The 26,721-nt window shown below is 38.0% G+C and overlaps 1 protein-coding gene across 11 annotated transcripts in view; it reads left to right on the top strand.

Annotated features, from left to right (window-relative positions):
* Positions 1-26,721, top strand: part of HELQ (helicase, POLQ like) — a 51,959-nt gene that overhangs the window by 11,447 nt on the left and 13,791 nt on the right. For 8 of the 11 annotated variants that reach the window (XR_006791789.3, XM_045880857.3, XM_045880854.3 and 5 more), the window contains 7 exons: positions 423-568; positions 9,488-9,727; positions 12,559-12,700; positions 13,058-13,162; positions 21,391-21,613; positions 23,357-23,514; positions 24,641-24,739. Coding sequence is in view for 9 of the 11 variants with exons in the window: in XM_045880857.3 (XP_045736813.1) it covers positions 423-568; positions 9,488-9,727; positions 12,559-12,700; positions 13,058-13,162; positions 21,391-21,613; positions 23,357-23,514; positions 24,641-24,739 (1,113 nt within the window). In the remaining 2 variants the exon portion in view is untranslated. Of the gene's footprint in view, positions 1-422; positions 569-9,487; positions 9,728-12,558; positions 12,701-13,057; positions 13,163-21,390; positions 21,614-23,356; positions 23,515-24,640; positions 24,740-26,721 lie in introns of those variants that run through there. The other 3 variants (XM_064584718.1, XR_008506571.2, XM_045880855.2) reach the window with 3 other exon arrangements.

The following is a 26,721-nucleotide window of genomic DNA, read 5'->3' as shown; positions in this document are numbered from 1 at the left end:
TTTTTTATTTCTGAAAATTTATCCTGTAGTATGATTGAATCTGTTTTTGAAAACTATTAGTAATAGTAAAAGTATATCTAGTTTATGTGGTCCTTTGTTATTAGGACCAATCTGTGTTTGTCTCTGTGGACTTCTTTGCTTTGCTCTGGTAGAGATGAACATGCAGTGGGGTTATTAATAACATTTACTGTTTTCACTTCTTTAATTTAAAACCAAATATACCTAACAAAACCCTTATAACCTAAAAGTGGGACTAAACATTTTGATGTTTCATCTGGGTTGCATCTTTTCTTTTAAATGATCAGATTTATTCAATGAGAAGTTCAAAATTATGGATGGTTTACTTACCTTTCAAAGCACTGTGGTAAAATGACAGGTTTTCATGGTTACTAACTACCTTGTTCCTACCTCTTGTTGTACAGTATTCTGATACTCTGAAAAAGATGGATCCTGATCACTTGGTGGCATTGGTGACAGAAGTTATTCCCAATTATTCCTGCTTAGTTTTTTGTCCCACTAAGAAGAACTGTGAAAACGTAGCAGAAATGATATGCAAATTTTTAAGCAAGTATGTTCATCTTTAAAAATTTTTCTGTTTTATTTTATCATGGTTTACATGCTGTGTATTGTTTATTCAGCAAGCACTTATTATTTCTTGTAGAACATTATATTAAGTTGCTATACTAAATTCTAAGGGCCCTAACCTTGAAGAAAGTTTGTGAAATTCATGTATGTGAAATAGCCAGAGAAAAATTCTAAGACTACATGTAAGTAAGAGAATGCTGACTAATATAATGGCTTAGATCAATGATTCTCAACCTTGACTGCAAATGAATCCTCTCAAGGGCTTTTAAAAATCCCAGTGCCCAGGTTACATCGCAGACAAATCAGAATCTCTGGGGGTGGGACCCAGGCATCATTATTTTGTAGAACTTTCCAGGCAGGTTCAACATGCAGCCGAGGTCAGCCACTGGCTAGGAGTCAGAGGACCAGTCGCTAATCACTGTGGATATGAATCATATCTTTATTTTTTTTAAAGATTTTATTTATTTATTTGAGAGAGACAGAGGCAGAGAGAGAGCACTCAAGAGGGGGTGGGGGGGCTAGAGGAGAGGGAGAAGCAGACTCCCTGCTGAACAGGGAGTCTGACTCAGGGCTCAATCCCAAGACCTTGAGACCATGACCTGAGGCAGACACTTAACCAACTGAGCCACCCAGGTGCCACATGAATCGTATTTTTAGTTTAACCTTCTCTTTAATTAAATACTGTTGCCTTTGTTTTCTTAGTAAACTTCACACTTAAGTTGTGTGGACATTTGAATTAAATTTGTTAAGTAATTAAGAAATTTATTAGTTTGTAATTTGATAGTATTTTATTTTATTTTATTTATTTATTTTTTTTTAAAGAATTTATTTATTTATTTGAGACAGAGAGAATGAGAGAGAGAGAGCACATGAGAGGGGGGAGGGTCAGAGGGAGAAGCAGGCTCCCCGCCGAGCAGGGAGCCCGATGCGGGACTTGATCCAGGGACTCTAGGATCATGACCTGAGCCGAAGGCAGTCGCTTAACCAACTGAGCCACCCAGGCGCCCTGTAATTTGATAGTATTTTAATATTGGCTCTGTTATACTCACAGAGATAAGTATAAAGTGATCTTGAATATGAAGAGTTCAGTTTTTTTATGTACCTGTGTCCCGTATGTAGTTTTATCGGATTTTTCAGACTTCTTTTTGGCCCCTTAACCAGTGCTATATCACCATAGACCATTATTACCCTGAATTCTTTTTTTTTTTTAAAGATTTTATTTATTTGCGAGAGAGAGAATGAGAGACAGAGAGCACATGAGAGGGGGGAGGGTCAGAGGGAGAAGCAGGCTCCCCTCCGAGCAGGGAGCCCGACGCGGGACTCAATCCCAGGACTCCAGGATCATGACCTGAGCCGAAGGCAGTCGCTTAACCAACTGAGCCACCCAGGCGCCCTATTACCCTGAATTCTAATCTAGTCAGCTCCCACCTCCCCTTCCAGTCCTACTGTCATGGATTGGTTTAATAGAATTAAATTTATTGACCACCCAAAGATCTAGATGTTTGGGATAGAGTCAAGGAGTTTTCCATTTCAGTAACTAATAGTCTGCCTTTACACTGATGATGTTCATTGTAAAAATCTAAGGAAATTGGGACGCCTGGGTGGCTCAGATGGTTGGGCATCTGCCTTCGGCTCAGGTCATGATCCCAGGGTCCTGGGATCGAGCCCCACATCGGGCTCTGTGCTCAGCAGGGAGCCTGCTTCTCCCTCTCCCTCTGCCTGCCTGTCTGCCTACTTGTGATCTCTCTCTCTCTCTCTGTCAAATAAATAAATAAAATCTTTTAAAAAAATAAAAAATAAAAATAAATAAAAAAAAAATCTAAGGAAATTAAATTATCATTGAGGTAGTCTCAGTAAATCATTTGTTTTAATAGTATAATTTAAGGGAATTTTAGCACTGGTTAAGTATAATGTGGAAATTTAGAGACTAACAGTTGACTGGAAGACATGCAATTTATTAGTTATACCCTTGACTTATTTTGCTTGTTGATGATAATAGTTTACTTGGATCATAAATGTTGATGTTTAACATTGAGGCACTTAAAAATTTGGTTTCCAGAACACTTAGTTAATGAATTGTAATGGATATTTACTTTTTTTTAAAGATTTATTTATCAGAAAGTGCACCCAAGCCGGGGGAGGGGCAGAGGGAAAGAATCTCAACCCAACACCCCACTGAGTGCAGAGCCCTACACAGGGCTCAGTTTCATGACCCTGAGATCATGACCTGAGCCTAAATCAGGAGTCAGATGCTCAACAGACTGAGCCACCCAGGCACCCCAGTACTTGATACTTTCTCAAAGAAATAGGACTTAACATTCTCTGAAGGAAAATTTCCTCTAAAATATATTTTGCATATTACTTGCTGCTTTCATAAGCTGAATATTCCGTGTATAGTTTAGCATCCTTTTTTGTGGCTATTGATTAAAAAATGGTGAACATTCTCCAGAATAGATCACATCCTAGGTCACAAATCAGGTCTCAAACGGTACCAAAAGATTGGGATCATTCCCTGCCTATTTTCAGACCACAATGCTTTGAAACTAGAACTCAATCACAAGAGGAAAGTAAGAAAGAACTCAAATACATGGAGGCTAAAGAGCATCCTACTAAAGAATGAATGGGTCAACCAGGAAATTAAAGAAGAATTTAAAAAATTCATGGAAACAAATGAAAATGAAAACACAACTGTTTAAAATCTTTGGGGTACAGCAAAGGCAGTCCTAAGAGGAAAGTATATAGCAATACAAGCCTTTCTCAAGAAACAAGAAAGGTCTCAAGTACACAACCTAACCCTACACCTAAAGGAGCTGGAGAAAAAACAGCAAATAAAGCCTAAACCCAGCAGGAGAAGAGAAATAATAAAGATCAGAGCAGAAATCAATGAAATGGAAACCAAAAGAACAGTAGAACAGATCAATGAAACTAGGAGCTGGTTCTTTGAAAGAATTAATAAGACTGATAAACCCCTGGCCAGATTTATCAAAAAGAAAAGAGAAGCGACCAAAATAAATAAAATCATGAATGAAAGAGAAGAGATCACAACCAATACCAAAGAAATACAAAAAATTGTAAGAACATATTATGAGCAAGTCTATGCCAGCAAATTAGATAATCTGGAAGAAATGGATGCATTCCTAGAGATGTATAAACTACCAAAACTGAAACAGGAAGAAATAGAAAACCTGAACAGACCTATAACCACTAAAATTAAAGCAGTAATCAAAAATATCTCAAAAAATAAGAGCCCAGGGCCAGATGGCTTCCCAGGGGAATTCTACCAAACATTTAAAGAAGAATTAATACCAGGGTGCCTGGCTGGCTCAGTCATCTGAGGCATCTGTCTTCCGCTTGGGTCATGATCCCAGGGTCCTGGGATCAAGCCCTGCATCGGGTTCCCTCGTCAGCGGGAAGCCTGCTTCGCCTCTCACACTCCCCTTGCTTGTGTTCCCTCTCTCGCTGTCTCTGTCTCTGTCAAATAAATAAATAAAATATTTTTTTAAAAAAGAATTAATACCTATTCTTCTGAAACTGTCCCAAAAAAATAGAAATGGAAGGAAAACTTCCAAACTCATTTTATGAGGCCAGCATTACCTTGATCCCAAAATCAGACAAAGACCCCATCAAAAAGGAGAATTACAGACCAATATCCCTGATGAACATGGATGCAAAAATTCTCACCAAAATACTAGCCAATAGGATCCAACAGTACATTGAAAGGATTATTCACCACGACCAAGTGGGATTTATTCCTGGGCTGCAAGTTTGGTTCAACATCTGCAAATCAATCAGTGTGATACAATACATTAATAAAAGAAAGAACAAGAACCATATGATCCTCTCAATAGATGCAGAAAAGCATTTGACAAAGTACAGCATCCTTTCTTTCTTTTTTTTTTTTAAAGATTTTATTTATTTATTTGAGAGTGAGCAAGAGAGAAACAGCGTGAGAGGGGAGAGGGTCAGAGGGAGAAGCAGGCTCCCCGCCGGGCAAGGAGCCCGATGTGGGACTCGATCCCAGGACTCCGGGATCATGACCTGAGCTGAAGGCAGTCGCTTAACCAACTGAGCCACCCAGGCGCCCCAGTACAGCATCCTTTCTTGATCAAAACTCTTCAGAGTGTAGGGATAGATGGTACATACCTCAATATCATAAAAGCTATCTATGAAAAACCCACAGCGAATATCATTCTCAATGGGGAAAAACTGAGAGCTTTCCCCCTAAGGTTGGGAACACGGCAGGGATGTCCACTATCATTACTGCTATTCCACATAGTACTAGAAGTCCTAGCCACAGCAGACAACAAAAAGAAATAAAAAGTACCCGAATCGGCAAAGAAGAAGTCAAACTCTCACTCTTTGCAGATGATATGATACTTTATGTGGAAAACCCCAAAGACCCCAAAAGAAAAACCCAAAACTGCTAGAACTCATACAGGAATTCAGTAAAGTGGCAGGATATAAAATCAATGTGCAGAAATCAGTTGCATTTCTATATACCAACAAAGAAGAAAGAGAAATTAAGGAGTTGATCCCATTTACAATTGCATCCCAAACCATAATATACCTAGGAATAAATCTAACCAAAGAGGCAAAGAATCTGTACTCAGAAAACTATGAAATACTCATGAAAGAAATTGAGGAAGACACAAAGAAATGGAAAAACATTCCATGCTCATGGATTGGAAGAACAAATATTGTGAAGATGTCAATGCTACCTAGAGCAATCTACACATTCAATGCAATCCCCATCAAAATACCATCCACTTTTTTCAAAGAAATGGAACAAATAATCCTAAAATTTGTATGGAACCAGAAAAGACCCCGAATAGCCAGAGGAAGGTTGAAAAAGAAAAGCAAAGCTGGTAGCATCACAATTCTGGACTCCAAGCTCTATTACAGAGCTGTAATCACCAAGACAGTATGGTACTGGCACAAAAACAGACACATAGATCAATGGAACAGAATAGAGAGCCCAGAAATGGACCCTCAACTCTATGGTCAACTAATCTTCAACAAAGCAGGAAAGAATGTCCAATGGAAAAAAGACAGTCTCTTCAACAAATGGTGTTGGGAAAATTGGACAGCCACATGCAGAAGAATGAAACTAGACCATTTCCTTACACCACACACAAAAATAGACTCCAAATGGTTGAAAGACCTAAATGTGAGACAGGAGTCCATCAAAATCCTAGAAGAGAACATAGGAAGTAACCTCTTTGACCTGAGTCACAGCAACTTCTTCCTAGAAACATCGCCAAAGGCAAGGGAAGCAAGGGCAAAAATGAACTATTGGGACTTCATCAAGATAAGCTTTTGGACAGCAAAGGAAACAGTCAACAAAACCAAAAGACAACTGACAGAATGGGAGAAGATATTTGCAAATGACATATCAGATAAAGGGCTAGTATCCAAAATCTATAAAGAACTTATCAAACTCAACACCCAAAGAACAAAGAATCCAATCAAGAAATGGGCAGAAGACATGAACAGACATTTTTCCAAAGAAGACATCCAAATGGCCAACAGACACATGAAAAAGTGCTCAACATCGCTCGGCATCAGGGAAATCCAAATCAAAACCTCAATGAGATACCACCTCAGACCAGTCAGAATGGCTAAAATTAATTTTAGTCAGGAAAGTCAGGAAAGGACAGATGTTGGCGAGCATGAGGAGAAAGGGGAACCCTCCTACACTGTTGGTGGGAATGCAAGCTGGTGCAGCCACTCTGGAAAACAGTATGGCGGTTCCTCAAAAAGTTGAAAATGGAGCTACCTTACAACCCAGCAAGTGCACTACTGGGTATTTACCCCAAAGATACAAATGTAGTGATCCAAAGGGGTACATGCACCCCAATGTTTATAGCAGCAATGTCTACAATAGCCAAACTATGGAAAGAGCCAAGATGTCCATCAACAGATGAATGGATAAAGAAGATGTGGTGTATATATATATACAATGGAATATTATGCAGCCATCAAAAAAAAAAAGAAATCTTGCCATTTGCAATGAAGTGGATTGAACTAGAGGGTATTATGCTAAGCAAAATAAGTCAATCAAAGAAAGACATGTATCATATGATCTCACTGGTATGATAATCTCAGGAAACAAACTGAGGATTGCTGGAGTGGTGGGGGGTGGGAGGGATAGGGTGGTTGGGTGATAGACATTGGGGAGGGTATTTGCCATGGTGAGTGCTGTGAATTGTGTAAGACTGATGAATCACAGACCTGTACCTCTGAAACAAATAATACATTATATGTTTAAAAAAAAAAAAAAAGATAGCAGGAGGGGAAGAATGAAGGGGGGGAAATTGGAGGGGGGGCGAACCATGAGAGACTATGGACCTGAGAAACAAACTGAGGGTTCTAGAGGGGAAGGGGGTGGGAGGATGGGTTAGCCTGGTGATGGGTATTAAAGAGGGCACGTACTGCATGGAGCAGTGGGTGTTATACGCAAACAATGAATCATGGAACACTACATTAAAAACTAATGATGTTAATGTATGGTGATTAACATAATAAAATAAAATTTTAAAAAAAATGGTGATTCATGTTTTATGCATACTATTTGATAATATTCTGTAATTTACGTGTAGCTGAAGTAAAATCTAGAGCTAAATGTCTTCTGGTCCAAGCAGTATCTTTAAAACATGATTTCTTGGGCGCCTGGGTGGCTCAGTTGGTTAAGCGACTGCCTTTGGCTCAGGTCATGATCCTGGAGTGCCAGGATCAAGTCCCGCATCGGGCTCCCTGCTCGGCAGGGAGTCTGCTTCTCCCTCTCCCACTCCCCGTTTGTGTTCCCTCTCTCGCTGTGTCTTTCTCTGTCAAATAAATAAATAAAATCTTAAAACAAAACAAAACAAAACAAAAACATGATTTCTTGAGAGTCCTGGGATATCCACTCTATCGTTATTATTTGCCTCCTTATCATAAATGTCACGGGAAGCTGGTGCAGTAAAACCACCTCGGCAGTAAAATACAGCTCTATGTCTGTTTAAGTGCAGAGACTGAAACAGGTTTTTCCCAATTGATTGTCTCAATCTCAAGGAAAATTATCTTTTTTAAAAGCTGTCACTACCTTTGACTTCTGAGTCAAGAACGACTTTTAAACACCATTTGCCAACAGCTGCCAAAGCTCTAGTCATACCACTTTCCCTAACAATTTCCCCAAAAATGATACCACAGTGCTTTCTTGGTCTAGAATTCAGGCTGGGATCCAACTTACTTCTCCATCCTTATTTCTTTGTTCTTCATTCACCTTGCAGCTCATCCAAACTACTTCTCTTTGTTTATGCTTTGAATTTCTCATTTCCGTGCCTTTGATCATGCTTCACCCTCTGCCAGGAAAGGGCTCTTCCCTGCCCCCTTATTGTCACCTCTCTGACACTCGTTCTTCAAGAGCCAACTCAGATCTCAGTTTCTGCCATGAAACCCTTCCCCGTGTAACCATGTCTTACCCAGTGGTCAGTTATAAGTAGTGTCTCCTTTCTCTAAAATTATATGGTAATTATCCATATTTTCAAATGACATAGGACGTCATTTCTTGAGAAGAGTTCATCCCACCCCTTTCATAGCCCCACACGCTGACTGGAAAGTGATAACAGAGTCTGCTCCTCCTTCCTCAGCTGTCATTTCTAATTCTTACACCCATGACTCCTGACCACTCTTCATTGTTCTTTTTTTATCTCCTTGCACCCTGTTTCCAGCTTTTTTTTTTTTAAGATTTTTTATTTATTTATTTGACAGAGAGACAGCGAGAGAGGGAACACAAGCAGGGGGAGTGGGAGAGGGAGAAGCAGGCTTCCCGCTGAGCAGGGAACCCAATGTGGGATGTGGGGCTCCATCCCAGGACCCTGGGATCATGACCTGAGCCGAAGGCAGATGCCCAACAACTGAGCCACCCAGGCGGCCCTGTTTCCAGCTTCTTATACAGTTATTGGCCTTCTACCATAAACATCAGAGTAATAGAGCCAGGACTCTTTCTTCTTTCCATGAAGCACACTGAAACAACACAGGCTGTGGCTATGACATGTACATCGTAGACTGTATTTATTTGCTACTGGTATTCAGAAGTCAGTTATTAGTTGCACTTAGTCTTTCAGTCCTTTCTCTCTTTTCTAAAAGGAATTTAAAATAATAGGTACTTTTTTTTTTTTGAAGATTTTATTTCTTTATTTGACAGATAGAGACACAGTGAGAGAGGGAACACAAGCAGGGGGAGTGGGAAAGGGAGAAGCAGGCTTCCCGTTGAGCAGGGAGCCCAATGCGGGGCTCGATCCCAGCACCCTGGGATCATAACCTGAGCCGAAGGCAGACGCTTAACGACTGAGCCACCCAGGCGCCCCAATAATAGGTACTTTTAAATGCAGAGACATTGTGGGATATCACTGAAGCTTCTAAAATGCTAGTGTTTGGATAGTGTTTTACATAAATACGTATGATTTGATAAATATATTTCCATCTTTAGAAGAAAATTTACAACTTAAAATTTTTTTTTAAAGTCGTCAATAAAAATGTATGTTCTAATGAAAAAAAATAATTGTAACATCTACAGCAGGTGTCTAAACCTAGCATCCATGGATTCACAGGCAGTATAGAAATGCACTTCAGGAAGTCCATGAACTTATAAGCGATGTATTGTGTTTATGTTATGTTTTTTTTTTTCCTTAGCTTTAATCAGATTTTCGCAGGGCTCTGTGATCCACAAAAAGGTTGAGAGAGTGCCTAATAGTTAATGAAATCAAGAATCAAAATTCCAAGAACATTTCATATACTTATTCATGAAAGTAATATATTTTTTAATAAAGAATGTTTACATGCATCTACTAAAATTAAAACAGTAGGCACTTTGTCACTCTAAGATCGAAGGTTCATATTTCTAACAGATTTTTTTTCCTAGGGAACATCTGAAACACAGGGAGAAAGAAAAACTTGAAGTGATTAAGAACTTGAAGAATATCAGCAGTGGCAACTTGTGTCCCGTTTTAAAGCGCACCATCCCTTTTGGCGTTGCTTATCACCATAGTGGTTTAACGAGTGATGAAAGGAAGCTCTTGGAGGAAGCCTATTCCACAGGAGTTCTGTGCCTTTTTACCTGCACATCCACCCTAGCAGCAGGTGTTAATCTACCAGCTCGAAGGTAAGATAGACGTAGCTTTTGGCCAGGCTCAAAACTTTTTAATTCTTAGCTTGCCAGGAGTTTTGTTGTTTTATTCTTTCTCAGTAGTGGATGAGAATTTATCAGATTTTTTTCATCATTTGCTGAATTGATTGGTTTGTTTCCTTCATTCTATTTATTTTTTTAAGATTTATTTGTTTGATAGTGGGGGGAGGAGCAGAGGGAGAGGGAGGGTGAGTCTCAAGCAGACTCCTCACTCAACACTGAGCCCAATGCGGGACTCCGTCTCATGATCCTGAGATCACGACCTGAGCCAAAACCAAGAGTCAGCTGCCTAACCAGCCGCGCCACCCAGGTGCCCCTCATTTGTTTCCTTTAATATTTTAATGAAAAATAACTTTAGGGTGCCTTGGTGGCTCAGTCGTTAAGTGTCTGCCTTTGGCTCAGTTCATGATCTCAGGGTCCTGGGATCAAGCCCCTCTTCAGGCTCCTTGCTCAGCGGGAAGCCTTCTTCTCCCTCTCCCACTCCCCCTTGCTTCTGTTCCCTCTCTCGCTGTCTCTCTGTCAAATAAATAAATAAAATCTTTTAAGAAAAAGAAGACAGAAAAACAACTTGAGTAGATTTCATGGTATTAGAATTCTTTCTTTGGTACTCTTTCTCTCTCTGGTTTTGATGTTAGGGTTTATTTTTCTAGTTGTAAACAGTTGGCAAGCTTTCTGCCAATTTTTATGATCTGAAAGAGTTTACTTAACATAGGTATTTCCTTGAAAACTTAGAGAACTCATTCATAAAGACTTCTGAGTCTAGTATCTTTTTTCAGAGTAGATCTTTGATTATCTTCAGTTATTACCAAAGCTATGGACCTATATAATTGATGTCTGCTCTTTATAATTTTTATTTAAAAATTTGACTTTAAAATTTATGACTTTTTTTTCAAATACATGGGTGATTTTTAAAAATCGTCCTCCACATTAAAAAACATATGTATTTTCTGTTGGGTATGTAGTTTTCTACATCTCCATGAGAGCACAGTTATTAATCGTGTTACCAGCTCCCTTGATTTTCTACTTGTGATTCTTGAATCTGTCAATTTCAGAGTTGTGTTAGTCTCCCACTGTTATTATGGAGTTGTCTTTCTCCTTTTTGCATTTCTAGAAGTTCTTGCTTTGTATTTCAAAACTCTTTAGGTATACAAAGTTTCATTTCAAATATCTTACTGCCGAATCATACCTTTTATCAGTATAACAGGTCCTTGTTTTTCTCACTGAGTGATTTCACTTTGAACACTAGGATTACATTTTCTTTGCCAAGTATACCTTTTCCCATTCTTTTATTTTCAACCTCTGTCATGGATTAAATTTTCCATTTTTCAGACAAAGTTATGCATCTTATTTCCCTTATCCCAGTTGTTACTCGTAATTGTAACAGTTATAATCAAACATGCTTTTCTGCCATTTTAGAATTAGTCAGTGACTGTTTGCCCTCCTGAACATAACAGGAGTCGTGGTGCTTGTGGTTTCTCCTACGGCCTTGTGTATATGCTGCAGCTACCTAGAATTTTAGTGCCAGACTTTTACTTTTCTTTCATCTTACAGTCCATAATCATTTGAACCTTCCTGTAAATTATACTTGTTTTCTTTGTTTACCACTGCCTCTTGTATCCCATGTCTTCCTTCTATGATCTACTTTTTTATTTTGCTACCCTTGAGTAGTTATTTTTATATTTTTTAAGATTTTATTTATTTATTTGATAGAGTGAGCATGAGCGGGGGCAGGGGCAGAGGGAGAGGAACAAGCAGACTCCGCGCTGAGTGCAGAGCCCAACGTGAGGCTCGGTCCCAGGACCCTGAGATCATGACCTGAACCAAAGGCAGACACTTAACTGATTGAGCCACCCAGGTGCCCCCCAATTAGAATTTTTGAAAGTTCTTTCTGTTCCCTGTTTCTGTCAGACATTTACTCTGTATATTCTTGCTTTTCTTTTATGCCCTTAGTTTTCCTCAAGTGTAATTTTGGCTGTCTGTTGAGGTTTATAACGGAGTTGGTTGATTGGCAGATAAATGACATAGGTTTCCTCTCACTTTTGAACAGGAAAGCTGGCTACAGCTTTCTATCTACATAAGCAGGATTGAAATTACCATAATTTGAAATTTCCAAAAACAGTTGAAACCTGCAATGTTATATAGCTGACAGTAATATAAATTAATAAATAAATATGCATATGTTGGCAATGCATGGTCAGATTTTTCATTTATGGGGTATAGAATCAGTCTTGGAGACTGTTGCTCTAGTAACAATCAAGCTCTGTAGGTAGGCCAACACGTCCAAAGTGTGGTCCTGGTCATTACTAGTTTGTGTGTTGAGGTGAGCCACTTAGTTTGTCTGTGCTTCAGTTAGCCCTTTTGTAAAAAATAGGTAAAATAATAAAGAACATTATTACCAAGAATTTTGTAAGAATTACTGATAACGTACATAAAGAATCCAGGACATCACCAGTTCTTGTTAAATAGCAGTTACTTATTATTTTAAGTTAACATGTCATTAAATTTAATATCACATATATAATGGAATTAAGAATTTAAAAAATAGGGGCGCCTGGGTGGCTCAGTCGTTAAGTGTCTGCCTTCGGCTCAGGTCATGATCCCAGGGTCCTGGGATCAAGCCCCTCAGCGGGGAGCCTGCTTCTCCCTCTCCAGCCTGCTTCTCCCTCTCTAGCTCCCCCATGCTTGTGTTCCCTCTCTCACTATCTCTATCAAATAAATAAAATCTTCAAAAAAAAAAAAAAGAATTTAAAAAATAGATATTATTATAGATGTAGCATCACTTTTAATTAACATTATCAATTCCATAGAGTTATTTTAAGAGCTCCCTATGTTGCTAAGGAATTTTTAAAGAGGAATCAATATAAGCAGATGATTGGCAGAGCTGGCCGTGCTGGAATAGATTCTATTGGGGAGAGTATCCTTATACTGCAAGAAAAAGACAAGCAACAGGTAATCATCTGGTTGTTGGTTTGTTGTTTTATCTTTTTTTGGTCTTTGGTCTAGCCCTTCTATGATATCATCTTTTAAAAATTAATTGTTAATGTTTCCTTCAATATTTTTTCTCCTCTACTATTAGGAATTAGAAAGAATAGTTTGAATATTTCTGTAGTTCAGACAAGCAATGAAAAGTATTTTCCTTGTTTATCTTTCTTCCATTTTCATGAGAACACCTGCTAAATTCTTATTTGTCTTTATGTCCTTAACACCCCCTGCTTCCACAAGGTCTATACAGAATATAAAATTTTATATGGAACACTTAATTTTTTTATAACAACACAAAACATAATATTGCTTTAACTTTTGTAGGTATTGGAGTTAATAAGCAGACCACTGGAAAATTGTTATAGCCATCTTGTTCAAGAATTCACCAAGGGAATCCAAACTTTGTTTCTCTCTTTGATTGGTTTGAAGGTATTTTTCATTATTTTTAAATCTTGTTACCATTACCTGAGATAATAGAGATTTAAAAGTTATGAGAACTGTAAGTATGAAAAAAAAAAGGCTAACTTCTAATCTAATGTGGAAAAGAATAATCTGACATGATAAATCTGAATATAGATTTCTATGTCCATTTTAATGCTTTGAGTTGTATGAAATATGAAAAATCCACAAATCATAACTGGGTATTATTACAAGTGAGAGACTTTTTGGATACTCTGGAGGATATAAGAAGCTATAAGGGCATAGGTCCTGATGTGGGATAATCCATCTTCTCTGCCCTTGTTAAGAATAAGGTTCACCTGTAGCACTGTGATCATTCTAGGATGTTATAAACATTTGTGAGATCAGTATAGCCTTTATCAAGCAGAAAATTAAAAAAGAAAAAAGCACAGCAGGAAAACACTCTTTTTCTTAGAAATTAGCTCTCTCTTTTAGGATTACTCTTGAGTTAAACTTCTTTTTATGGTTATTCTTTTTTTTTTTTAAGATTTATTTATTTATTTTAGAGAGAGAGAGAGTGCAAGCTGGGGAAGGGGCAGAGGGAGAGAGACTCTCAGGCAGACTCCCCACTGAGCCTGGAGCCCAACGTGGGGCTCGGCTCGGGGCTTGGCTCAGGGCTCGATCCCATGACCTTGAGATCATGATCTAAGCTGAAATCAAGAGTCAGACACTTAGCAACTGAGCCACCCAGGCACCTCTATGGTTATTCTTTTTTTTTTTTAAAGATTTTATTTATTATTTGACAGAGAGAGACATAGTGAGAGAGGGAACACAAGCAGGGGGAGTAGGAGAGGGAGAAGCAGGCTTCCCGCAGAGCAGGGAGCCCGATGCGGGGCTCGATCCCAGGACCCCGGGATCATGACCTGAGCCGAAGGCAGACGCTTAACGACTGAGCCACCCAGGCGCCCCTCTATGGTTATTCTTAAGTAAATTTTAATTTTGTGTCCAAGGTCACTTGGCCATAAAGTGGCAAAGCCAGGGTTTGAATTTGTTCCACTACAAAACCAGTGCTCTTAACCTATCATGCACTACCTTCATTAACCCAACCAGTTTACATGAAAATACAAAAGGTAATTAATAAATAAAAAATACCATAAAATAAGTTGTAGATAAGTAGAGGGAAAGAATAAGTCATTTCAGGTACTTAACATAGAATTAATGATGAGAAAGCTGAAGAAAGTCAACAGACTAGATTCTATAGCTCTAGAGGAGGGCTGCAGATCATGAAGAGTTGAAAGTTGGGTGGGAAGAGTTAGGCCCAGACTGTGTGCTGTAAATTGGGGAAAATGGGAGAGCATGCTAAAGTAGTAGACTATAGAGTTGCGACACTGTCACTTATCAGTGGAGAATTAGTGATGTGTGGTGGTTGAGAGTAAAGGCTCTGATATCACGCATACCTGTGTCCCAGTCCCAACTCTGTCTCTTAATACTCTGTGTAAGTTATTAGCTCTCTCTTAAATCTCACTCACTTGCCTTATCTGTAAAATGGAGATAATAGTATGCAGAAGTATTGCAAGACTGTTTAGAAGCAATTGTAGTAATCCATGTATAATGTAATAAAGACCTGCATTAGGAGGGTTGCCAAGGAATTAGTAAAGGAGGGAGAGCTCATGAAGATCATCAAGTCCTCTATTACATTTATATATTAGATAAGGTAACAGACTCAGAGAATTGGTGAGTAGTCTAAGATCATTCAGTGAGTTATGGTTTAGATGGGACTATAATTTAGGTTCCTGCCTTGCTGGCCCGTACTCTTTCCAGTGTACCATTGTATGTGTGGACTATTCCTCAACTGTGCATGGAATATTTCACCAACATAGACCATAGACCATATTCTGAGACCATAGACAAGTCTCAATACATTTAAAAGGATTGAACTCAAATATGGTATGGTGTCTAATGGAAACAATTATAGTATACCAGCAGTAATAGAAGGATATCAGGGAACTATCCAAATATTTGGAAATTAAATAGCGTACTTTGACCAAAGGTCAAAGTAGAAATTACAAAGAATATTAGAAATATTTTGAATGGAATGAAAATGAAAACAGAGATATCAGAATTACTGGCATGAAGCCAAAGAAGTGCTTAAAAGGACATTTATAGCTTTAAATACTTATTAGAATACAAGAAAGATCCAGATTCACTAGTCTAACTTTTACTTTAGGAACCAGGGTGAGGGGGACTCAAAGTAGAAAGAAGGAAATAATACAAATAAAAACAGAAATGAAAAAAACATAGACAAGAGAAAAATATAATGAAACTGCAAGCTAGTTCTTTGAAAAGATCAGTAAGATTATTGACTGATTTGATCAGAGGGGAAAGAGAAAATACATCAATTACCATACCATCAGGAATGAAAGGAGGGTCATCACTAAAGATCCTAGAGATATTAAAGGGATAGTAAGGAATAATCCTTGAATAACTGTATCCTTGAGGGACGCCTGGGTGGCTCAGTTGGTTAAGCGGCTGCCTTCGGCTCGGGTCATGATCCCAGGGTCCTGGGATCGAGTCCCACATCGGGCTCCTTGCTCAGCAGGGAGCCTGCTTCTCCCTCTGCCTGCCTCTCCCCCTGCTTGTGTTCTGTCTCTCTCTCTGACAAATAAATAAATAAAATCTTTAAAAAAAAAAAAAAAAAAAAAAAATAACTGTATCCTTGAATGCTGAAAAATTCAACTACTTAGATGAAATGGGGAAAATTCTTGAAAGACATAATTTCCAAAATTGACTGAAGAAGAAGTAGAAAGTCTAGTCCTAGATCTATTAAAGAAATTGAATTTATGGGGCGCCTGGGTGGCTCAGCCGGTTGAGTATCTGCCTTTAGCTCGGGTCATGATCCCAGGATCGAGCTGCATCGGGCTCTCTGCTCAGTGCTTTCTTTCTCTCTCTCAAATAAATAAATAAATAAATCTTTAAAAAAAAGAAAGAGATTGAACTTATAACTTAAAACTTCCCACAAAGAAAACTCCAGGCCCACCGACTTCACTGGTGAACTCTGTCAAACATTTAAGGAAGAAATAATACCAATCATACACATATTCTTCCAGAAAGTAGAGGAAGAGGGAATACTGCTCATCTCATGAGACCAGCATTATTCTGATACCAAAATCAGACAAAGATATTACAAGAAGAGAAAACTACAGGCCAGTATCTGTGGTAAAAATAGATATAAAAGTCCTTATCAAAGTATTAGTAATCCAGCAACACAATCAGAGTTTATGCCAGTAATGCAAAGTTAATTTAACATTCAAAATTCAATGTTACTATTTATTTGACAGAATTCAACAGCCATTCATGATAAAAACTCAGCAAACTAGGAGTAGAAGAGAATGTCTTCAACCTGATAAAGGGTGTTTATTTAAAAAAAAAAAAGGGGGGCGCCTGGGTGGCTCAGTTGGTTAAGCGACTGCCTTCGGCTCAGGTCATGATCCCAGGGTCCTGGGATCGAGTCCCACATCGGGCTCCCGGCTCAGTGGGGAGCCTGCTTCTCCCTCTGACCCTCTCCTCTCTCATGCTGTTTCTCGCTCGCTCTCCAGTAAATAAATAAATAAAATCTTTAAAAAAAAAAAAGCACTACAGGTAACATCACACTTAATGGTCAAAGACTACATGTTTTTCCGTCTAAGATCAGGAAAAGAAAGGAGGTCTGCTCTCACCCTACTTTTCAGCATATATTGGAAATCATAGCCAGTACAAGACAGGAAGAAAAATGAGGGCATATAGATTAGAAAAGAAGAAGTAAACCGTCTTATTTGCTGATATTAGGTTCAAGAAAAATCCAAAGGAATGTAGAAAAAAACTAGAGTGTAATCAGCAATGTCATAGGATACAGGGTCAATGTACAAAACTCAGTTGTATCTGTATACTCACTACAAATAATATACTCACTACAAATAATTGGAAAAACAACTCCACAGTAGCATCAAAAAATATGCAATACTTAGGGGTAAATTTAACTAATATGTGTCAGATCTATACACTGAAAACTGTAAAACTGTTGAGAAAAATTAAAGGAGACCTAAATAGATGGAGAGAGGTACCATGTTCAAGAATTAGAACACTCAGTTTTGGCCAGATGTTACTTACCAAATTGGTCTATGAATTTAATGCAATCCCAGTCAAAATCTCAACAGGCTTGTTTGTGGAAATTGAAGGCTGATAGAATTTATTTGGAAATGCAAAGGAGTAGAATAGCCAAAATTAATTTTGTGAAAATATAACAGAGTGTTCATCCTACTTCAAGACTTACTGTAAGGCTACAGTAATCAAGACAGTGTGGGGATATTGGCACAAGGATCATATAAACCAACAGATCAGTAAGTCCAGAATTAGGCCCACACATATATGATCAATTTAAAAAAAAAAAAATAATCTCTACACTCAACATGGGGCTCGAACTCAGGATCCCGAGATCATGCTCCATCAGCTGAGCCAGCCAGGTGTCCCTATATATGATCAATTTTTAACAAAAGATGTCAAGATATTTAAATGGACAAAAGATAGTTTTTTTCAATAAATGGTGCTGGAATAACTAGATAGCTATATAGAACAACAACAAAAAATTAACCTGTGCTCTTACCTCACTCTAATTTTGTCCAAAATAATTAATTCAAAATGGATCATAGACCTAAACTTAAAAGCTAAAATATAACTTCTAGAAGAACATATGGGGAAAATTTTTAGTTACCTTGGGTAAAGATTTCTTATGTGGCAAACAGAAAACATAAACCATGAAGAGAAAAATCAATCAAATAGACTTCATCATAATTTTAAAAATTATCTTCAAAAGACATTGCTAAAAAAGTGAGAAGGCATGAAGGAAATATTCCTAATACGTACATCTGACAAACATGTAGATGAGTTAGGACTCAGCAAAAGGTAGTGGAATTGGGAGGGAGTTGGGACTTCACTTAAGACGGGAGCACTCAGGTAACAGGGAGACTGGGAGAACTGACTTGGCCACAGGGGTGTGGTTTTATGGGCCTGGCAGTGCAAGATTTACGGAGCACAACAGTTGCGTTTAGATTCTGTTTTAACCGTTGAAGTACAGCAGCGAGAAGTCCAGGCAGCAGCTGGTGCAGGAGATTAGCAGGTAGGCAGCTGTTGTTCCAAGCTGCCCATAGGAGGCAGAACTCAAGAAACTGGACCCAGCCATGAGAAGGCCAGGCCATCAGGGTTCCTCTCTCACCTTGGGATAAGGGCTTATAATGGGGCTCTAGCTGTGGAAGAAGGCTGGAACTCTAGACACAGTGGAGAGCAGGAAGACCTTTAGAGTTGGAATTGAAGCTCCAGTCAAGTTCTCTGGACAGGAACAAGCAGATGGAAGAGAGGGGAGAAGCAAGAAGGGCAGGGTCTGTGACTTGGGCAGTGAGGTCGGGGGCAGGAGGATACAGATGAGCACCCCCGGAGATACTAAGTCCCTGCTTTGGTGGAAGAGAAGGAAACTCCAGGAATTAATGAGAGGACATAACAGTGTTTGGGCCATAAGATTCAGGGAGCCTCCAGTTATCATGTATTTATCACAACCATATTTCCGACACCCTGTGAGACACTTTATGTGTTTTATCTCTGATCCTTGCATACCTTCAAATTAAGTAATGTAACTCCCTTTTACAGAAAAAGAGTCTGAGGCAAAGAGAGGCAGGTTCTGTAGGCTGCTTGCAATCTTATCTCCATACCTGCACACTGGGGTCAGTAGTGCTCCTGCAGTCTCCTGTCTGGGTCAGTGTGATTGTCCCCTAACTGGTCTGACTGCCTTGCAGCCATTCTGCCGTGCCTTCCCACATCCCCTCCAAATAATTGTTCACACAGATTGATCTTGTCAAAATGTAAACTCAGAATGTGCTACCTGCTTAAAATTTGTCAGTGGTGTTTCCCATTGCTTTTAGGATTTAGGAAGCCCAAATTCCTTGTCATGGTCTACCATGGTAGATTTGGCCTCTGCCTGTCTCCATCCTCTCTCACCAGCCTCCTTGCACTCTGCACTCCAGGAGAGCCGAGAGCCTTCTCAGTTCTCAAATATGTGATGCTCCCTCCCATCCCAGTGCTCACTAAGCCTGGGACTAGCCCATCTTCCCCACCACATCTCTCTACTCACCTTCACCCACTCACCCTTGAGGCTTCACTTAATCATCGCTCCTCAGGGAAGCCTCCCTGTGCCTCTGAGTCCAGTCAGTTTATTGTATGCTTTATAGAACCACATTGCTTTAGTAGAACCTATCAGTTTGTAATTATATTCTGGTTAGTGCAGTGATTCCCCACAGGAATGTAAGCCCTGTGCAAGCAGAGTCCACATTTATTTTTATTTGTCCCTGAATCCCAGTGCCTAACACAATGCCTGGCATGTGGTTGGTGCTCTCTAAATACTTGAATGAACGAATGAATTGATTTTGGAGTTGGGCATGGGTGAACCTGAAGGTTGGGGCAACAGTGGAGAATCCAGCTTTGAGAAGCTGTGGAGGCCAGAGGCAGAGCCTGGACCAGTGGGTCTAAATCACTATGTCTGTAAATTTTTCACAGAGGGATAGAAAGATAACATGATGGTAGCTAGAAGGATCAAGTAAAGGATTTTTTTTAATATCCCCAATGTTAACTGTAATCAACCAAGTAGAAAACAATCCAGCAACTAAGTTCATTGATAATCTACAAACTGAGTATCAGTCTTGAATATCTTACAACTACAATTTTGGCCTAACTGAATATTACATTAAGAATGAGTTTTGGGGCCTCTGGGTGCCTCAGTCAGTTAAGCGTCCAACTCTGGATCTCGGCTCAGGTCATGATCTCAGTCATGAGATCAAGCCCATTATTGGACTCCACACTGAGTGTGGAGCCTGCTTAAGATTCTCTCCCTCTCCCTCTGCTCCACCCCCTGCTCTTGTGCTCTCTCTTAAAAATAATAATAATAAATAAATATTAGAACATTTCCAGAAAAGGGAGTTTTATTAAAAGGAGGAATAACAATAGGAAATGTCTATGCCTCATTATATTTTTTGTTAACCCTTATATCGGTTTAGTATCAAATAACCACTTAAGTTTTCCAGTTGAAAATATCATCAGAGGGGCACCTGGGTGGCTCAGTCGTTAAGTGTCTGCCTTCGACTCAGGTCATGATCCCAGGGTCCTGGGATCGAGCCCCACATTGGGCTCCCTGCTCGGCGGGAAGCCTGCTTCTCCCTCTCCCACTCCCCCTGCTTGTGTTCCCTTTCTCTTGCTGTGTCTCTCTCTGTCAAATAAATAAATAAAATCTTAAAAAAAAAAAAAGGAAATATCAAAATTGTAAGAGAGAAATATGCTTATTGATTGACTATATTTTAATATAACATGCTGATTTCATTGAAATAGGCTAATACAAAATTCTAATTCAGCATCAACTCTACATCTGAATACCAAATGGAGGGTTAAGTATTACTTATGATTGCCATTATAGGTTTTTGGTTTTTTTTAAGATTTTGTTTGTTTGACAGAGAGAGAGATAGTGAGAGCAGGGGGAGTAGGAGAGGGAGAAGCAGGCTTCCCGCTGAGCAGGGAGCCCGACACGGGGGCTCAATGCCCAGGCTTGAATCCAGGACCCTGGGATCATGACCTGAGCCGGATCCTTAACAACTGAACCACTCAGGTGCCCCACCATTATAGGTTTTAAATAGTGACTAAGAGGGGGAGAGAGAAGGCAGCAAAAGAACAGGAATGAGAGAGACAAAAAGAGAAGAAGACTGCTATTTATTTCTAGGTGATATGCGGGAAATACTGCCTGATCCTATTTCAGTGGAGACTTTCAGTTGTGTTTTGTGTGTGCGTGTGTGTGTTTTATTACCATTTTTATTGCTAAGGAATGCTTTCACAGGTGGATGGAAGGGGTGAAGGGAGGATTTCTGAAGGATGCTGAGTGGGAATTAGTGATAATTGGAATGTAAACAGAGAGCACAGCTTTGGAGATACTGTGAAAAATTATTCAAAAATCTGAGGATTTTTTGAGTGAAAAATATGTAGATGTTTTCATAAAAAGTATGAATATGATAACTTCTTTAAATGGTTTCTTGTTAATTTTTAAATGTCCCTATAAAATTATCTTTATATATGTGAGTTTGTCAATTTTATACTAATTTATTTCAATAGCTTTGAGGTATAGAGAGAAACGTGCATTCAAAATGATGCCTTAATTAAGGAAAATGCTCCAATGATGTCCTGAATTGTTTCAGATTGCAACAAATCTTGATGACATATATCACTTTATGTGTGGTACATTTTTTGGTGTTCAGCAAAAGATTTTGTTGAAAGAAAAAAGTCTGTGGGAAATAACTGTGGAATCACTTAGATACCTGACAGAAAAAGGACTTCTACAAAAAGACACTATTAATAAGTCTGAAGAAGAGATCCAGTATAGTTTTCATATTACAAAACTGGGACGAGCTTCTTTTAAGGGTAAGAGTTTACCTGTTACTGAGGAAGTGTGCTGGGAAAAAAATGGAAATTAAATCATTCTCTTTCTTTAAACTGGAACTGTAGTTTCGTATTAATAACATTAATCTTAAAAGCTATTAGACTACTTTAGCTTTTAAAAGTTGAAAAATGGGGACGCCTGGCTGGCTCAGTCAATAGAGCATGAGACTCATCTTGGGGTCGTGGGTTCAAGTCCCATTTCGCGTGTAGAAACTACTTGAAAAAAAAAATTCTTTTTTAGTAAATAAAAAGTTGAAAAAATGTTGGGTTTTTGGTTTGGTTTTTGTTTTTGTTTTTTTAGAGAGGGAGGGGGAGGGGCAGAAAGAGAGGGAATCTTAAGCAGGCTCCACACCCACCATAAGTCCAACTTGTGGCTTGATCTCACAACCCTGAGATCATGACCTGAGCTGAAATCAAGAGTTGAACACTTAACCAACTGAGCCAGCCAGGCACCCTGAAAAATATTTTTAATTAAAGTAATTTAGGATATTGCAGAAATATTTGGGAAAAAAGATGGTCATCCCCCTTCACACACCCCTCCCCTAGCAATCATACAAATCTTAATATCTTACCAAGAATAACAATTTGGTGTATGTCTTTTCAGGCATTTTATGTACATTTCATTTCAGTGCATAATACATACTTGTATATAAGTTTAAGATTTTTTAAGCTTTTGTTTTTAAATAAACAATCATTTGTATTGTTCTAGAACTTGCTTTTTTTGCTTAATATCTTAAAAATTGTTCCATGACAGTGAAGTTTTTTCTTAATGGCTAATCATAATTTACTTAATGAAAAATAATACATGTGTGTTGTTTAAAAAAAAAAAACCTTAGATCTCAGAATGATGTAAAGGAAAATCCCATTCTCCTGTCCCATTTCCACTCTCCCAGGGGCAACCATTGTTAACAATTTGATGTGTATCCTTCCATATATATTATTATGTATTTAGATAAATATGTATATGTATATTATATATGTATATGTGTATATGCATATTTGCAAGTATATGTGTACAGATTTATACACATACATTCATACACATTTATATATGTTATTTTATAGTTTATTTTTTAAGATGAAATCACAGTTGTAAGTATTTTTTGGCAGCTTGCTTTTCTCACTTAAAATATTAGGAGCATCTTAACATGTCAGTCCCTTTAATCTACCTCATTTTTCTTTTACTACTATAATCACCCATGGTCTGGATACTGTAATTTAATTAACCATTCCCCTATTGATGGACATTTGTACTGTGTTTTTTTGTTTTGTTTTCTCAATTATAAACAAAGCTGCAATGGGCATCTCTATTTATGTGTTTTTGGGTGTGTGTGGAAATGTTTCTCTTAGATTTCCAAAAACAGAGTATTTGGGTCAGAAGGTACATACTTATTAAATGTTGATGTATACTATCAAAATGACCTCCAAAATAGTTGTGCTAAAATACATAAGAAAAGATTTTGGTGGGAGGATGGGTAAAATAGGTAAAGGGGATTAAGAGTACACTCATCATAATGAACACTCAGTAATGTATAGAATTGTTAAATCACTGTATTGTACACCTGAAACTAATATAACAATCTATGTTAACTATAAAGGAGTTAAAAAAAATTTAAGAGATTTTGAAGACTTTTTGCTATGTTTAGGTATAAACAAGACCTTTTTAAGATACCTTTTTCCCCCTTTGGTAATTATGAAAGATGAAATATTTGATCTTTCTTTTAGGAACTATAGATTTGGCTTATTGTGACATTCTGTACAGAGACTTGAAGAAAGGTCTCGAAGGACTTGTGCTCGAAAGCCTTCTTCACCTAATTTACCTAACAACTCCCTATGATATGGCTTCTCAATGTGTCCCTGACTGGATGATATACTTCAGGCAGGTGAGAATATAAGGTTCTTCAATATAGGATATTTTATTTATTAATGATGATGTAATTTTTGTCGAATGATTATTCACTTTTTTTCTCTACTAAATATATTTGAAATTGGGCCTTTCATGTTTCGGTTTTTAAAATAGTTATATGGCAATGGCATTTTCAGTTTGTTTAACTTAAATATTACTTTCCTATTAAATATAAACATGTTCATTATCGAAAAAATAAAGAAAGGTGCAGAAAAGAAAAGAGGATCATCCCTGGTCCCATTCCCCAAAGATAGTTACTGTTACGGTTTGGTGACCACTCCATTTTATGTTGCCTAGAATGTGAAGAAGCTGTTTTTTTTTTTGAGATTTTTAATTACATGAAAGCTCTATCAGAGCCAAGCATGATGACTAAACCTAGTGATGTTAATACCTAAGAAGAAATGTCAGTTTTAGCACCAACAGGAAGGTACAGCTGGTCCTACCTGTTACAAAACCAGGTGGTAGAGTATAGTCTATTATGATTTTACTATGAGCAGGGCAGATACATGAACACATGTTAGGCAGAAGCAGTATGCAGCTCTTAATTGCAGGAAGTTAACTTTCTTTTTAATGTCATATTTTAAAATTGTAACTTAAGTTTTTAAGTGGTACTATATAATGCAGTTACTGTCAAAAGCTTTCCCTCTTCTTCCTACCCACCGCACGTGTCAATATTAAACATAACCACAAAGTCCATGGAAACCATAGTCCATAGTCACAGTGCTTGTGACCGTACCTTTAAGTATTCTACTAAAATATGTTGTATTTTAATAATACATTTTTAAGCCATGAAAATGTGATATCACAGGAAATACTGGATTTGGTTCAAATGGCAAATTTTTAAAAGTTACAATTTGAGGGGCATCTGGGTGGCTCAGTCAGTTAAGCGTCTTACTCTTGATTTCAGCTCAGGTCATGATCTCAGTCAGGGTCGTGAGATTGAGCCCTGTGTTGGGCTCCACACTCAGCAGGGAGTCTACTTGAGATTTTCTCTCCCTCTCCCTCTGCCCCCCCACATGCTCACTCTCTCTCAAATAAATGAATAAATATTTTTTTTAAGTTACAATTTGATTTTTCTCTATGTTTACTCTTTTTAAATGTAGTTTAGCCAGCTCAGTCCAGCAGAACAAAATGTAGCTGCTCTTCTTGGAGTCTCTGAAAACTTTATTGGGAAGAAAGCATCAGGTCAAGCTATAAAAAAGGTACCGTAGTCTTTTTCTCTTCCTAAATAAGTTGATTTAGCAAAATTCATGCTGTTGTATCATCTCTTTTGTTGATTTGATCTTTTTGTTTTGTATTTTTTTCTTTAAGTTAATATAATTCCCATTTTACCATTTAAAACATGTGAGGACCAGAAATTTGGGCATTTTTTTTAAAACATTTTTTGGTTGGTGTGATGGCCTTTTTTTGTATGTGTAACTTTGCATTTATGAAACACTCTGTCATGCACATATAAGCTTCTTAATCATAGGAGAAGGTAAACTTTATTAATCAATTTTTCTTAGGCTACTTATGGCTTACATTATAAAAATTATAAAATTTTGGACGCCTGGGTGGCTCAGATGGTTAAGCGTCTGCCTTCGGCTCAGGTCATGATCCCAGGGTCCTGGGATCGAGTTCCGCATAGGGCTCCCTGCTCCTTGGGAGCCTGCTTCTCCCTCTGCTTCTCTCTCTCTCTGTCTTTCATGAATAAATAAATAAAATCTTAAAATAAATAAATTAATTAAATAAAGTAAAATAAAAATTGTAAAATTTTATAAAATGTTTTTATGATAGTATATAATCCTGAAATAAGTTTAGTTCAAGGGAGAAAAATGTATTTTCTAGAACCTTTTTTTTTTTAAGTAATCTCTACACCTCATATGGGGCTCGAACTCATGACTCCAAGATCAAGAGTCACATGCTCCTCTGACTGAGCCAGCCAGGTGGGCCACCCCCCATACCTAGAAACTTTTTATTAGGCATTCTACTTGGTGTCAGAGATTCTAAGATAGGGTGGGTTTGAGGTTTTCATTGTTGTTTGTTGTTCTTAAAGAACCCCCAGTCTAGTTAGTACTTGAACTACATAAAGCTGTAGAAGGTTGAAGTTGATAAATTAATACTTTTTTGTGTAATATTCTTACGGTGTTTTGAAGTTTAGTCAACAAATACGAAGCAAGTGTCTAATACACTAACTTTAAGAGGAATGGAAATAGGGGAGCCTGAGTGGCTCAGTTGGTTAAGTGTCTGCCTTCGGCTCAGGTCATGATCCCTGGGTCCTGAGACTGAGCTCCATGTCAGGATCCCTGCTCAGCGGGGAGCCTGCTTCTCCCTCATCCTCTGCACCCCCCCCCACTTGTGCTCTCTCTGTCTCTCTCTCTCTCAAATAAATAAAACCTTTAAGAAAAAGAAAAATGGAAATAATTTTTTGGTAAACATTCCTTCAAATTCCTTAAGTTAATACCATTTTCTACCTTATAATACACTTTTTTTCATTTTTCATTTTGTTGGTAATCCAATCTTTATTGAAACCTAATTATCTTACCTGCCATTTCCCCCATATCTTTAAATTTACATAAATATTACTAATTTCATTTTGAAAAGTGAAAGATGGTGTTTACTCACATTTGAATTGAACGATGCCCTGTCCTATGTACTGCTATATCATAAAATTATAAATGTCTCTTTAGTAGTTCAGTGTTCATGTTATCACAATATTTTGATTGGGTCTTTTACCTCAGAAATACCTATGTTGTTTAGACATTCAAAATGTTAAATAAAAATATTTCTTAAAACAAACCTTTTATATACAACTTTAAAATAGAAAATAAAAACAAGGGCGCCTGGGTGGCTCAGATGGTTAAGCGTCTGCCTTCAGCTTAGGTCATGATCTCAGGGTTCTGGGATCAAGTCCCACATCAGGCTCCTTGCTTAGCGGGGAGCCTGCTTCTCCCTCTGCCTGCCACTCCCCCTGCTTGTATTCTCCCTTTCTCTCTCTCTCTCTCTGTCAAATAAATAAATAAAATCTTGAAAAAAGAAAAAAAGAACATAAAAACAAAATCATGTTAATTTGGAACTCATTACCAAATAATAATCATTTCAAAATCTTTTTAGAATAATGCATCTTTTTAAACTTGAATCAGAATTTATTTTTGTTAATGAAATATAGTCAATAAATGTTCAGTTGTTTTAAATTCTAGAGAAC

The sequence above is a fragment of the Mirounga angustirostris genome, unplaced genomic scaffold, assembly GCF_029215605.1.
Source record: "Mirounga angustirostris isolate CCGP_5_RB_7025 unplaced genomic scaffold, mMirAng1.0.hap1 SCAF_2, whole genome shotgun sequence".
Classification (NCBI taxonomy): Eukaryota; Metazoa; Chordata; class Mammalia; order Carnivora; family Phocidae; genus Mirounga; species Mirounga angustirostris.
This window is presented reverse-complemented; position numbering and strand designations above follow the sequence as displayed.